The sequence below is a fragment of the Halichoeres trimaculatus genome, unplaced genomic scaffold (assembly GCF_033239565.1).
Source record: "Halichoeres trimaculatus isolate MK-OKI-2021-1 unplaced genomic scaffold, fHalTri1.1 fHalTri1_scaffold_9, whole genome shotgun sequence".
Classification (NCBI taxonomy): Eukaryota; Metazoa; Chordata; class Actinopteri; order Labriformes; family Labridae; genus Halichoeres; species Halichoeres trimaculatus.
In genome coordinates this window covers 20,000,080-20,016,177 of record NW_027437188.1, presented here as the reverse complement: position 1 = coordinate 20,016,177, position 16,098 = coordinate 20,000,080, and the positions used below count along the sequence as shown (strand labels likewise).

General features: G+C 38.8%; 1 protein-coding gene across 1 annotated transcript; it reads right to left on the bottom strand.

The window, feature by feature from the left end:
* Nucleotides 1-674: 674 nt before the first annotated feature.
* cul3b (cullin 3b) lies at nucleotides 675-14,938 on the bottom strand. Its single transcript, XM_074679954.1, has 16 exons — nucleotides 14,668-14,938; nucleotides 11,391-11,588; nucleotides 9,095-9,208; nucleotides 7,600-7,760; nucleotides 7,139-7,253; nucleotides 6,791-7,019; nucleotides 6,243-6,388; nucleotides 5,690-5,866; nucleotides 5,358-5,528; nucleotides 4,895-5,002; nucleotides 4,355-4,479; nucleotides 4,151-4,247; nucleotides 3,725-3,859; nucleotides 2,938-3,124; nucleotides 2,542-2,687; nucleotides 675-2,413 (listed from the first exon to the last, which is right to left on the bottom strand). Exons 1-16 carry the CDS (start codon nucleotides 14,728-14,730, stop codon nucleotides 2,282-2,284), a joined length of 2,304 nt encoding a protein of 767 aa, XP_074536055.1. The 5' UTR covers nucleotides 14,731-14,938; the 3' UTR covers nucleotides 675-2,281.
* Between the last annotated feature and the right edge of the window lie 1,160 nt (nucleotides 14,939-16,098).

Genomic DNA, 16,098 nt, shown 5'->3' with positions numbered 1-16,098 from the left:
TATGTCGTTATTGAGATGATGAGTCACTATTTTGGGATAGAAATAATGATTTAGTAAGTCATAATAATTGATAAGTTAAAATAGGGAGATACTATCTCAGCATTGAATGACTTTGTATTCTTTGCTGTCAGAAAAAAGGCTTCTATACTTCTTCATTTAATGTAATATGGAAAAAAGGAATCAGGTGCTATTATCTTGCACATGTTGTACACTCAGCACTTTGCAATGTATTGCTCATACATTTTCTTTTTAATCCTTCTAGTTTCCCCACACTGTTTTCAATTTTAAGCTTAGTTTCTTTTCATTAACATTATTGTTTTTAAGTTCTTCATCAGCTTCATACTTTCTTTTGTTGATAACTGTATTGTCTTTTTTTGTATTGACAACTGTGGAGGTACAAGATTTATAGAGGTTTTAATTTGGAAGGTTGGCAAGCTTGCTATCCATTGGTTGATGTGGGCCTCTAGAGACACATTTTGATAGGGACACAGCAGTATTTCATTTTTAAAGAGCACCAAGAGAAATTCTATTTACAGAACATGAAAAATAAAGAAAAGGTCTGGATGGTTTAAAACAATGTCTGCATTTTGTGCAAAACTGACTCCATACTCCACAATACTGTGCTGTGAACAGCACGTTATAGAGCATCATAGCTGAACAGAGAATAGTTTATGATGAAAGTAGATTAGAAATATTAAATATAATGGTGTTACATAGACTTTCAATAACCTATAATTAAAATAAATCAGCCTCATGAGTGACATTTGTCTTTGCATTATTGCAAATACAGATAACTGTCCCCCTGAAAAATCCTCGTCTGTGGCCACATATGATCAGTGTTTACCAACTCAAGTGTTACTGTATCCAACATCCCATCTAGTTAATTTACCCCCGCTAATTTTATATCAAAAGAAATGAATTTAAAAATCACCATATATTCTTTAGTTTAAAATGAGTGTACTGAAATGTGATGTATAGCATATTTCCTCCTGATGATTCAGACTGTACCACAACCACTGAATGAAGAGTGGTTCCTCATGTAAGCTTAATGGTTTTAACTGTGGCTTCCTATTTACATTACACTTTAATTACAATCTGAGGCAAGTATTTATCTCAAGGTCTTGAACAATGCTAAAAGACAAAATCTCCATCCCTATTCATTTTTTATTCTACATTTAATATGATGAAAACAAGGCCCTGTACAATCCACCTTTGCAGTGAGTACAATTATTATTTTACAATTTGTACACAGAACATGGTGCTGGACTGGTTTCACCCGTTCAAAATGCAGTTGAGAATGAAAAAAAAAATCCTCTTTGAAACCTGCACCACAAGAGAACCTTCCTTTCAAAGAGGAGATACATTTATTGGCCCATCATACAGCGGGCCAAAAGTGAAAAATGTGTTATGAGAGACCAAACACTGTTTATGGAGCTTCTGTGTGTTGTACTCCCCTGATCGATCTGCTAGATAAAAACATGCTGTGAAGCTGCAGCTCTTGATCTCTTTATGTACTAGACACCAGTACAGACCTGGCTAAAACACCGAAAATGGCATGAAATATTGTAGCTGTGAGGTGCACATTATTTTTTCTTTTTTATCAGATATTAAAACAACCTCAAAAAACAGACATAATTGCAGCGTAAAGCTAAGCACTCTTTATGATTTCTGAAGTAATCAAAATGTTTTTGTGCAGCTATTTTAAACCAGGTCTGCATCACTCACCACTTCCTCTTCTATCAAGTTAAAACCTTTTGGGAGGAAAAGTCCAAGAGTGTCTGTCCATCTGTACAGCCATCAGTGTGCCACCCAAAACAAACCCCCCAAAACAAAAGAAAAAAACAACAACAAAAAAAAAACAAAATAAAACAAAAGAACACATTGACAACATTTAAAAAACAGGGGAGTGATTCAAAAGTTTTCTTGGTCTCCATGTAGCCACACGTTTGCTTTAACATATTCTCAACATCATAACTGTCAGACAGGCTCACCGAATTCTCTCCAAAGGCCACATAAAACATGATTTTGTACAAAACTAGATCCACCCTTTTCTTTTTTCCTCAGCAAAAGTAATCTTCTCAGAAAACTTCATCAGCTTACTTGACTTTTTGTTTTACTCTTTTACACATTTTCATGGAAGAAAAGTTAAGCTTCCCAGTGTTTCCCAGAATCATTGATGAAAGCACTTCCATGTTCGTTCAAACCCATGGCAGTCCACAAAAAAAAGAAAAAAAACAAGGCTCTCAGTTGCTCTTAACTCCATGTTAGCTTTCATTGAACTTTATGCTACATAAGTGTACACTTTTCGGTCCTCTGGTGTTCGTGCCAAATATTCTCGCTCAATGAGTCCTTCGATGCGCTTCTTGATTACTACAGGACTAGGGAGAAATCGTGCTCGCAACTGCTGCGTTACCTGCAAAGGTAATAAACACAGAAACAAAGGTTTTAATTTTATTAAATGAATAGGTTTACCAACAAGTCACTAAACTGATCCTTTATATCATGCTGAGGAGGAAATAAATGCAACCATTGCAGCTTTACCTCTGCTACTAGGACATTGTGCTGCATCTTCTTCCTGGACTTCATGATGCGAACGATTGCAGCTTCAATCTCATGCTTTCTATCATCGTCCACTTTCTGCCGTGTCTCCTTCCTTTCTGGATCTGACTCACCCTGTTTGGCAGCCACTGGATTGTGTACAAAAAATCAGAAATGCAAAAAAATATTTATGATTGAAGTAATAAATGTTCTTTTTCGACTAAGTGATCTACACAAACACACACTGTGGTAGCACATGAAAGACAACTGAGTCTTTTTGCTGTGGTATCACAAAGATGTTACTGGCTTGAAAATCCTAAAAAGCTCTGAAGAGAAAATTAACAGTGAATCAAAAATGCAGTCAGGAAACTAGCATTCTAACTTTCTGATGTGATGTACCTGTCTGGATCTTGACACGGTGCAGTTTGGAGGTAAACTGGTCATTGACTGTAAACACATGGCCGTTTTCTATCTCCTTGGATTTGGGCTCCTTGGTGAGGACTCTCTGAGTGGGCTTCCCACAGGCCAAAGACTGCAACGCTCGAACCAGTTCCCTCTCTGGGATGTCTGTCTCCTGCTGGATCTCCTACAGGGCAAAGAGATCAGATTCAAGATAACAATGGCACAACACAGACATACAGGATGGCACTTACAGAAAAAACCTTTTTCACATAATATTGTCGATCAACTGTTAATGTTGTCTGATTAGGCCATAGACTGCTTAATAAATGGACGTAGTCTCCAAGACATTACCCATGTGTTTCTGGAACAGAGTCCTGAAGCAAATCATTGACTGCAGCCATGTTTGAAATGGGGCTGTCTGACCCTCCACACTAACAGCTATAGACCACCCATCCGTCATTTAGCTGAGTTGTGCCTCTCATTGGGCAAGCTTGCGATCTAATATCTTCTAAACTGTTGCATTTGAAAAAAATCACCACTGTACAGTTTTTGGGTTGGAAAAATTAGCGATTCAAACGGGAGACATTTTTGTACCAGACTGTAATGTGTTTATTTCAGAGATGAAAATGGCTTTTTTTGGCTTGGGTGTGTGGTATTTGGTTCTTTCAGAGCCAGCCTCAAGCAGACACTAGTAATTGAGATTTAAAGGGTAGCATTACTGTAATATTCTAATAACATTTTGTAAAATTTGATAACATTTGTTACATCTTGAAGAACATTGTACCTCAAAGGTGGACTTCTCTCTGTTGTTAAAAAGCATGAGGATGGTCATCTGGAAGGTGGAGACCTGCAGAATGTGCTTCCTGGTGTTGGAACCTGTAACCTGAGCTCCTCCTACCCCAACCTCTGAGCCATCCTCCTGTCAGAATTTCAAGTTACAAAAATCAGAATCTCGAAATGTGTCCAAAGTCCTGTACATGAATGACAATTTCATTTTGAGAGCTGTATTTTCTTGCAACTTAAAACAATTTTACAAAGTCTTTAGTTGCACATCTATGAGTTAAGCATTTCCATGGCTTTTTCATGTGACACCATGAAGGTTTAGTGTGGTTTGCAAATCTCACACTTTGAAAGTAAAGCCTTCATATCATATCTACAGCACACAGCTTTTTACAAAACCGCTGATGTTCCTTTTTTTGGTGGATCATACCTTTTTAATAGGGCCGTAGAAGGTGGCATTTAGATCTGCTGAGCCCATGTGGTGCTGCAGTGTGAGTTGTCTGCCGCTGTGCTTACCAAGATAAAACCTACAAGGAGGGTGATATTACAAAACACGTCATGTTCATTAATATTAAAGATTTATGCATTCAACGATTAACCTTCTATTCTTTGCAGAAGTTTCAGATGGACTAACCTTCTAAAGACTTCAAATGCATGTCGCGGTGAAGGGGGGATGTTGCACTTGGGTGTAGCTGATTGTGTTGGCCAGTATCCTGTAGTCAGGACTCTCACAGTGAGATCAACCCCTCCAAGCGATACCTGAGGTTTGTAAAGCATATGAAATTAAATCCTTCAGAACACTGCTAACATATCCTTTTCAAAGCTGCTCAGAAAGAGAAACCTTATCTGACAAATTACAAGAGACCACAGACACATTTAGTCTTTAAATAATTACTGTTATGCAGGTTTTGTGTACTAATTATTCATACTAGCATCATACTACTCCAGGAAAAATGGCAAAGACTGCCAGAGTGAAATATCTAAAAGCCATGTGACAGAAGGCACAGTGAGAAATTAGCAGCATGTATTCATGAGACACGGATAGTTAGGTAGGTAATTACAGACACAGCAAAGCAGCACTGCTCAGGCAGTTAGGAAGCTATGTACTGATTACAAAAAGCAAGTGGGCTCATCATTTTGACAAAATGAATTGAGACATGTGAGGTTTCCTCACCCCAGTGGTCTGTAGATGTTGTCTAAACTCATCCATGGTGGTATTGGAAATGCTCATATCCCTGAACATGCCCTCCAGTTTAGAGGTAAACTGGCAGCCGCACTCCGTCTGAGTTAAGAAGACCAGAAGGAAAATCACATTTAGATATCAAGAAGAAAAAGTAAAAGTTCACATGAAGGGCAACGATTCTTTTCATTAAGAATAGCACCTCATGGAAACAGCCTCTTACTATAAGTGTCCTAAATACCAGACAGTTTCACTGAATAAAGCTAAAATTATGATCACAAATAATGGATACAGTTTCACAAGATTGCACAAGGAATAAGGGAGCATCCTTTTATAGCATCCAATAGTTATTAAAATGCCTGCTTCTCTTCAAGGTTTTTCATTCAGGCAGCATCACACAAAGCAAGCACACTTCACTGAAAAGAACAGAACTTGGTTTAATCACACTCCTGCTCACCTTGAGCTTTGAGATCATGTTCTTCTCTGAGTCGTCTGAAACACTCTTGTTGGTAAGCAGCCTGCGGGCCAAGTGCTGCTTGTAGTACCTCTCAAACACGTCCTTCTCCTGCATGAAGCGGAACAGCACCATGGCCTTGTCCAGTATAGACTCCACCTCTTGCTCTGTCAACTGAGTTAAAGAACAATAAAACACACATTGAAGTAGAGTTATGAATTGAAAGTCAGAAACAACTTGAAATTGGTTATGAAGCTACAACAGGCAAAACTGCATTTCCATATTTCTGATTTATATGTTTCTATGGTGCAGTTTGTTAGAACATAGATGCTTACCCCTTTTACTCCTTTCTTTAGTTTGTCATCAATAAAGAGTGAGAGGTACTCTGGGGAGCGAGAGTTGAGGTTGAGGAAGTATTCAAAGTCTCCTGCAATAGTTTGCTTGAAGAGCCGGTCATTATTGAATGACTCCTGGAGGAAACGGTCGAAACGGGACTTCAGGTCCAGCAGACCCTGCAGAAAGAAAGTAAAGGTGCAGGGATGAGAACGGATAACTCGGCAACAGGTCTGCAAACAGCAGCTTGCCACAGTGACTACAAGGCAGGGTTTATTGTAGCCTGCAGAAGCAGTTGCTCTCCTCTGGGAGGTTGTGGAAGCACAGTTTGTTAAAGCTCAGCGTGCAATACTATGTTTAAGTCTCATGTCAGTAGAAAAGAAACTTCATCGCCAAAATTAGATGCTAGGACTGTACATTTTTCTTACATTCACCCTAAACATATGTGGAAATAAGGTCAGCGTGGGCTCTACTCTTGCAGCAGAAAGTTAACTGAGCTCTGCAGATAAAAAGGAATGAGCCGTAACATCGCTGCCCTCTGATGTGCTCTCTTACCTGGATGTAGTCTACAGGGTTCTTTCCCTCTCCCTCCTCTGACACCAATGCCTTGCCTTGCTCCCGCAGGTATGAGCTCATGCACTCACACATGGTCTTCAGCCCATTAGGAACTCTGCTGAACAGCTTGTACATGCATGCCAAATCTGTGACCGATAAGCATGAACACACGCACACACAAACACACGGATGAAAAAAGGTTAGAGCAGCTGAGATCTGCTGAAGAGGAGGCTGATTTGTGTAGAGTGGACTAAAATACCTCAAGTGTGCTAGAGATAAATTTTCTCAGGCACACATCTAGGCTGAAGCTGCAGCTCTGCAGTCTTAATATTATTTAAGTCTGAAAATTGAAATTATATTCCTCTAATCCTTGTTGCATCAGGAAAAGTACCACTGTGGAGACATCAATGGTCCAGTGAATTCATAATCTCTTGAAAGTTATACTTACATGTTTCTGAAACTACCACTTCTTTTGAGTAGCACTAACACTCTGATTGTAACTTGTGCAGCTTTGTCTTTGGAATAAAAAAAATCATTGTTGGTCGTACCGTCTGTCTTTCCATTTTTAAGCATGTGAACCAGGCCGGAGTTCTCCATCTCTACAATGGTCTTCATGTGTTTGGAAATGAGCTCCCGTTCCACCACCTTGACTATGGGCTCCTCTGTGGATTTGTCTAAGCAGTGCATCACTCGCTCAATCTCTTCATTGATTCTGGCTTCCACTTTCTTTATATACACACTCGCACTGTTTTCTGCGAGGAACTTTTGGCTCTCCATCTGTGTGAAAATAAGAAACACTTTAGGGCTAGAAACAACAGAAGTGTTTGTGAAAGTCATCCATTACTTAAACTAAAGATTAAAAAAAGAAAAGTCAGGAGAATGGTATTCTGACAAACCTGGAAAAATTCTGCAGACATTTCTAAGAAAGGCGCCTCAAAGTCTTCTTCATAAACAGATCTCCCTTCAAGGCCGAGGATCATTAACATTTGGCAAGCATTTCTAATGGCCCCCCTGAAGAAACAGAGCAAATGTGGATGCATAATCAGAAAAAGTAAGAAATAAAACACTTCAATATTTAGAAATAAATGAATTTTAAAAAACCTTGATTCTCATTTCATGTTAGTTTCAGATAAATTCTCATAATGCAAATCCCAAAATTAAGAAAACACCCCAGTGAAGAGGGCTGAGAGAATATAAATAATGTTCAAATCATGTTATGACATGGGGATACTTTTGATGATCAAGTTTTTTTTAATTCACTTGACGGCACAATTCAGATGAACAGCAGGCTTCTCGTTCAGTTCACAAGAGAGATGATGGAGTATCATTTCCAGAAAGTGTTAAGCCGTCTTAGTACCTGTCCACCACCTCTCCCTTCCTCTCTCGTGCGATCATGTCCAGCAGGGTCTGCCGGAGGTGGTCTCTGATGCAGCCGTAACGAACCACTTGATCCCTAAAGATGATAAGACCCAGGTTGTAGACGTTCTCTACATTGTTCTGCTGTACATACACCCGGTCCTACAACACAAACAGAGAGAGGTAGTTAATGTACGATACAACGCTGGTATCACAAAGACCCTGTGTTTCTTCACTGAACATGGATTTATTTTAAATATTTAGCATTCTGCAAGTCTCTAAACTGTCCTCTTGTGAGCTCTTCATGGAGATTTAGTCACGTGGTTAGTTTAGTGTCAGTGCAGCTTCCTGACCCAGTGTAGTGTCTCACATGCTTATGATGAGATCAGATATTACTGGGAGGCATTAATATTTCAGGCCTGTGCGCTTCATTTTATAGTGATGATATAATAAGAACACATCAACTGCAAATAAAACTGCATACATGACAGCCCTGGCAGCTAGGGAGGATATATGATTTTTGCCGATATCCGATATGCGGATATATCGAAACCCCTTTTGGCTGATATCGATACCGATACCGATGATCACAAGTTTGTTTGTTTTTTTCACTGTAAAGAAAGCTAAGTCTATCCTGTACTGGAATTTATATGTTACTCTTATCGTGATGGTCTTATTTATTTAAGAAACTCACATAAAACAAGACAAAAAACATTTGATTTTACCATAAATAAGAAATGTATTATCTTTTTTAAACTCAAAACATTCAGTTTTGAAATACAGAAAAATAATTTCTTTAGATCACATGAACTTTAAATGTACAATGCATTTTTAAACATAACCAAGTTGCATTTGATTATTTTAGAGCTACTGTAACAACCTGGTGACAGACACAGAGCTCTGCAGTGCAAATAAATGAAGTGCTACATTTTATTTAAGGAGCTTATTTTTCAGATGGAAAATAATAATAATCCGAACTGAATAGCACCTTATCGGCTGTGCATATCGGCAGAAATTTTCATATCTGCCGATACCAATAAACGTGTTTTCAAGCTTTTATCAGCCGATACGGATGTTGTGCCGGTAATATCGTGCATCCCTACAGTGGCAGCATATGGAACATAAAGTGTAGCACCTTAAAGAACTGTCAGTACACACAGAGCGCGGCAGGAGCTATCAGTCTGAGTGAATCAAAGGTTAATCATGTCACGATCACATGTCACCACAATTTCCTGTGTCTCACGGAAATTGATTGCTGCTAAAGTGTCAAAGTTACAGTTGCTGAAAGTTTTATTGATATGGTTTTCAAACAGGTAAATACACATATTGTTTTAATTTGAAGCTCATACATTAGATGCTTTCTCTGTTTAGTACACATATACTTAAAAACAATGAGAAGTAATCACTTGCATATTTCTGCTCTGTTCTCCAGGCTGATGTGTTAAGCTGTGCAGAAAACATGTAGACTGATCTCCCATGAATCATCAGGTACTCACCATGTACATCAGGATGTCTCTGATCATCACCATGGCTGTTTGATGGTCATTCCAGGCTTGATTTAAGGTCTGAAGGAAGTTATTGTTTAGGGAGTTGAGGACATCTTCTCGAACCTTCAGAGGAGACAAACACAAAAGCATAAGGTCTCTTATGCTCTTCAATGTCGGCCACAGGCAGAAATGTGAGGGAGGGAGGCCCAGATCATTCTCACACTTGTATTCTGAGTTTGTTGTTCAAGCTTTTATTGTGACCCTACTTTGCTGCTTCCTTTACACCTTTCTCTGCTAGTCAGGCAGAAAACAGCCTGCTAAAAGTCACACTGCAGCGTGACTCAGCACTATTAATGTCACTGTAGTTAGATTCATAAGGTCATATCGACCTCCCCTTTTATCTACTTCTGGACAGACAGAATGAGTTATCACCTCTGCCTCTGCTTACACACACTATCAGCCTTCAGAGACTCATCACTGTCTTTAAACACACTGAGATCAAATGTAGGATGGATGAATAATCAAGAAATCTAAGAATGTTTTTAAGTCAAACATTTACTGTAAACACCCCATGAATTTATTTTAGTTTCCATGTGCAGTTCAGTTACAGGTGCCCCAGTGTGAATTATTTCTTGCGAATTCTTAGGCTTGAATTTCATTATATTAACAGCGATACTGCAACAACAGAATAAGAGAAACATCTATGAGGAAGACTACAAAACTTATATGATTACATTTAGACGACTATAATGCACCAATGCAGAAAATGACTACTTTGTAAGAGTCTCGTGTGAAGTCATGATGTGTGTTCTATCAAAGTTGCAGCATTATTTGGCCCAATACAAAATTTGGCCTTGGATAAGTAGACATGCATGACGTCAAATATGATTCCTTCTCTGATCTAAATAACAACAGATGAATTTTATGTCCCATCTCTTTTTGTTGCCCTTAAATGCTTTTGCAATCATCAGCTCTGCGAACAGACCAATCTGTATCCTTCCATCAGTCATTGTTGAGGACAGCATTCGGCACACGTTGAATCATTTTGTAGCCCAAAGAAAAGGAAGTCTCCTGAGCATCAGCCAGCAGTTAGTAAAGCTACAATATTTAAGAAGATGAAGAAATAAAAGCTCTCACCTTTGAGAGGTCTTTGACATTTTAGTCTGAAGTATCTGAGTGAGGTTTGTAGAACTGAAGGAAACATGAAGCTTTCTTGTCATAAAAGTGATCACTTGCTCTGTACTTGCTCATACTCTCAGGTGTCAGATGGTTCTCTTTGAACTGTTGCTTGTTGACATATCCTGAATGCTGATTTACTGAGCCTGCCAAGCTAATTATCTGGATTCAATTAATATGTAAAAAGCTCTTGGCAGCTGTTCAACAACTGATGATATATCGCTGGTTTGGTTTCTGTATACTTTAAGCTGCGCAGAGGCATTTACAACTGATTCAAGGGCCAAACTAATTTATTACTAATCACATGCAACAAAAATGACAATTATATCAAATATTTCCAGCTTGCTTCTCTTACCTGTCGGTAGGAAGATGAAAACAAACAAATCTTAGCGGACCGTGAAAAGCTTAAGATCCTGAGACAAACTGCAACTCAACAACCCTGCCCACAAACGTGTGTGATTCATGGACACGCATAGAAAAGTCTGAGTGAAGAGTTTTACAAACCCTTCACCCCACAAGGATTGTATCCCGCAGCTGTATAACGTACAGCTCATGTTTTCTGGTGATGGTCATTTTGCGAGGACAAGACACTGGCCACACAGGTACATGAATTAATAGACCAGCTTGACATGACTCTGTCCAGCCCCAAGCAGAAGAAGACAAACCGTCCAGCTTAAACTCAACTAAACAGTTTAGTGGAAAAGTTTCCTGTTAAAAGAAAGCGCTGAAATGTGCTTCAAGCACAGATGAAACAGAAGTGAACTTGAGTTAAAGAAAGAAATGAAAGTATCAAGCATGTTTTGACTGATACTGTGAACAAGCTGTCACTGCCTGACATTTAGTGCAATTACCAGATTTGAAGTGCCAAATTAAACAAGTTTAAGGGGTGCACCTTTCTGTTAGATACCATCTATTCTGAACAGAGGAAGAGGCTGCCTCCTGGAGGTACAAGTGTAGCTTAAAAATCTTTCCTCTATAAAAGGGAGCAACAAAGAAATTTCAAAATCAGGTTGAGGATTTACTTTGTGCTCATTTCAGAAGCTATTAAGCTCTTATGAGAGTTACTACGACTTGTCCTCCTTGTGTAAGGTTTGTCTTTCAACATGCATGTGATCTGTGTTCGCCTTACTTTGTTGATAAGGTGTTCAGTGACGACCTCTCGCAGGCCCGTGTAGAGCTTCTCTCCATGTTTATGGAGCACCATTGTGTAGGCGTTCCTGTACAGTTCCTCAAAGCTCAGGCCGCTGTTGTTCTTCCTCTGAATCTCCTGGATGGCATTCTTCAGAAGGTCCCAGATATTGTTGACGTATTTTTCATCCATCGTCATCTGAAAATTGAAGAGTACGCAGATTAATTGGTCTGATTCCTTGTTTAAGCAGATAGACCTGATTGTTTTGTTCTTTGGTTCAAGTACAACCTGTTCAGTCAGTTTTTATAGTATATGTATTTATCCTTAACTCTTAATTATTAATTGTTAGCTTAAATTGATTGAGATGCAGAGCTATGAACAGTGCATTGTTTTCTCTGAAATAGCAGTTTCACAAACTCACACACACTGTGTCCTCACAGAGGGTCCCATATATCTACTGTCTGATCCCACATCTTAGTAAAACTCAAATTATCCAGGAAGAGGACCTCTAGACCTGACCAAAAATTCAACAGGGAAAAAAGAAGCTCCAGAGAAAGTGGGTATTTTTAAGGCCTTTTCTCCTCAATCACACGCTGCCTCACCGAGGTGCAGATGAGCCCGCGTGTTGGAGAGAGAAGTGTAGCACATTTCTGTCGGTATTCACCGAAACGATCTTCCTCTCACTGCCATTTCCGTGCAACTGGCTCACTGCTTTTAGCTTGTGGAAGAGCAGGAGCAGAGAGCATGTAGGCAGGCAAGCCATGACTTCTGAGAGTCCTGAAATCACTACAGGCAACATGTCTTTAATCTAATACTGTATTTATTAATTTCATTCATGGATGCTGTCCAACATCAAGACGCATGAACAGCGTAATTGAAAAAAGCCTGAGCCATCCTTGAAGAATTAATGAATGCTCAGATATGCATGTTGTTATGGTTGGCAGTTTTTGTTAAAAGTAGGGATGCACGATATTATCGGCACAATATCGGTATCGGCCGATAAAAGCTTAAAAACACGTTTACCGCTATCGGCAGATATGAAAAGATAGGCACAGCCGATAAGGTGCTATTTAGTTAAGATTATTATTATTTTCCATCTGAAAAATAAGCTCCTTAAATAAAATGTAGCACTTCATTTATTTGCACTGCAGAGCTCTGTGTCTGTCACCAGGTTGTTACAGTAGCTCTAAAATAATCAAATGCAACTTGGTTATGTTTAAAAATGCATTGTACATTTAAAGTTCATGTGATCTAAAGAAATTATTTTTCTGTATTTCAATACTGAATGTCTTAAGTTTGAAAAAATAATACATTTCTTATTCATGGTAAAATCAAATGTTTTTTGTCTTGTTTTATGTGAGTTTCTTAAACAAATAAGACCGCCACAATAAGAGTAACATATAAATTCCAGTACAGGATGGACTTAGCTTTCTTTACAGTGAAAAAAACAAACAAACTTGTGGTTATCGATATCGGTATCAGCCAAAAAGGGGTTTCGATATATCCGCATATCGGATATCGGCAAAAATCCAATATCGTGCATCCCTAGTTAAAAGCAAATGAGATTTTCCAGCCTGACATAAACAAGAACTCCCCGCCTTACGTTAAAGGTCGTGAGTCCTGACACATACTTAACCAGCGACAAGAAAGATCCTTAATGTTATAGCTCCTTTAAGAAGCATGTCATGTCAAAACAGATTTGCTCATTAAACCTTTAGTTAAGCTGAAACATCAAACTATACTTATTATTATTCTGTTCTAACAGTGGGATGTGGACCAAGGGAGTGTTCCAAATCTCTGAAATGTATTCTAGGTATTTCAAAATCCCTGGTCTGTTTCATTCTGTAGGGGTTGGTTCATGTCCACCAGTTTCATCTCTCTTTAAAATTCAGTTCACTAAATATATATAAATGTTAAAGGGGTTTGGCACTATGCACAATAGAATGGAGGCTGAATTTCTGCCAAATCTGACTTAAATAAAACAAGAAAACCATATCTAGCAACAGACAATACATGTCTAAATGTGTTCCTTATTTGTCATATGCACATGAAAGCTACTGAACTGTATGGGAGCTGTAGTTATGGTAATATAGATACTATAGTTGTTATATAAGGTGTGATTAGTCAGAACTTTGTGAATCCTGAAATGTGCATGCAGGTTTTTCAAGTTTACCAGCCACCAGAGACAGCAAGGCAAAAAACATGCAGTTCTGCATCGCACTTTCTTAGCTGCTGAGCTTCATTATACTACAACTAGCACATTCTTCAAACTTCTGCTGTTCTCCCTCCACATTTTTGTGAACCAAGAACTTCATTAATGACACCACATGTGGGGAGGAACAGTGTGTGCTGCTTGTGAGCAGACAAGCCCAAACACATGCATGTCAAGGTGCTGCTCACAGCAATCCACTGTCAGGACTGGGCCACATTCAACAGGCACATGTAGATCAGAATGGCTGCCCTGATACAATGAATGTAAGCTAGCTATCCACTGACACCGGCACCCAACCAGAAATGTATCAAACTCATAGAGGTATGAGGTGTATTTTGATGATGCACATCCTATCTGTCACTAGCTGAAATATCAGTTTAAGCAGAATGAGGTCAGTTCATTAATGAGGTCTCTCAGAGACTTTCAGACAATAGGGATCTAGGATAGAGGATCCATGAATCACGGATATTGCATTAAAAATGACAGAAACAGGATTTGGTCCTAAAATTTAAAGCCAATTTGCAAAATAATAAAATCTACCTCTATGACAACTTGGTCATCATTCTGTTAGCATCTGTCTCAAGCTGTTGATACGGTGCTGCTTCCTCTCTTTGCATACTGCTAGAAACACAGCCGAATCTCAGAACACAAAAGTCAGTAATGTTTAAAGCTCAGCTGTAAACACGTCATGCTATTCAAGCAGAAACCCAATAGATACCCAAACAACAAGTGTCAAGGGCCAGGGCTAACGTTAGCATACGCTCTGTCGACATCCAGTGAGGTAGCTAACGTCTAGGAGTTGTGGGGTAGTTGAACGTTATGAGCAATTTACAGTCGTAAATGAACCTTCGCAGAGACGTGGTTTTGAGACTGAGAAGATACATAAACTACCCAGTCTGAGTGAGCTACACAAGACATGTAACGGCTGTATCGTGTTTACGTAAAGGTAGCTGAAGCATATCTGCTGCTCAGCTGGTTAGCCTTATAGCATGTAGCACAGTAGACCGCGGTGGTCGAGTCACAGTCTCCCGGGCACACAGAGCACCTCCTGCGGCGTACACTTACAGGAAAAGCCCGTATCCTCATTTTGGTGTCCTTCTTGGTGCCGCCTTTGCTGAGATTGGACATGGTTGCCTCGTCCGTGGGCTCTGTATTCACATGAAAATAAACTCCACGGAGGGACAGGGGTGACTACTGGTTGGAGGAGCAGCCGACGAGCTTTCACTCGACCTCGTAGCCCCGCTCCGGCACCTCAAGTTTATTGTTGACAGCCAAAAGCCAGATCCGAGAGGTCTTCATACAGCAATGGCGGACTACCTGCAGTTCTCATTGCGCAGAGCTCACGCACTCCAAATCACGCGAGACATCAATAACTTGGAACATATATTTGAAATTATAATATACCGTGATATGCTTACATAAATTAATACTATGAAAATTTATATATGGAGCGTTTCAATGCGAAATAAGTGTACTTTATAATAAAGGAGCTTAACAGCCTTTTTAAATACTCCGGAATATTATTCAAATTAGAAAAAAGGGATTTTGCTGAATAACTGAATAATTTCACATTCATTGCACCCAGATCTGCATCAGAGCAAAACCTGGCTGCAACAGCAGAACCACTTATCTCAATCATGGATTTTTTTTACTTGAACAATATGAAACCCTCTATTCTGACCATTTTCAACCAGTTTTTACAGAAGCACAATGCCTTACTTATGCATATCTGTTTTTTTTTTTTAAGTTCCTGGCTTTGATCATTAAAAAAAAAACAAAACAAAAAAAAAACAGTGTCTTATATTTTTTTTTTTTTTTTGTATTGTTTTTTTTTTGTATTCCAGGGTTCACAATGATGAAAACAGGGTCTTTGGGTAGTAAGCCAACCAAGTAAACTAGCCAACTGTATCCTACATCATTTTGCAAATTTTCCCTAGTTTCATAAATCAGCTCTGAAAATCATAGCCATCTGAAACCTTCAGTTCAGTTTTTTTCTTATCATTTAAAAGCTCAACATCAGAGCTTTCATCCACAATCCTGAGTAAAATTCCCTCTACCTCAATCACATTTTTGTCAGTTATTTTGGCCAGAGTTGCAACTAACAATGACTAAGAAGCACATAAAACTGTGAAAGTGTGTTGATTTAAATTGTCTTCAAATTATCAAAAATTCAGAATTTGTTCAAACGATTTACTTAATACACATAAATCATGCTCTAGAAACATCAGAAAGGTGCATTTTTAAAAGATTTGACTACACATGAAATGTTGCTGCTGAGATAGCCATTTTGCAAAGGCTGAGGTTAAGTTAATCTCACTGTCTATCAAATAGTAGCTTGTTGAAAAGGCCAAGAGGTCCCCTGGTTGGCATGAACGCTTTATAACAAAACAGCTTTGGTATGAGTATATAAAAAGAGTTATGCCTTCAATAAAGGGCAATTAATAATTAATTAATAAGCTTTAAGAAAATATACAAAGCATTTGTACATCCATGAAT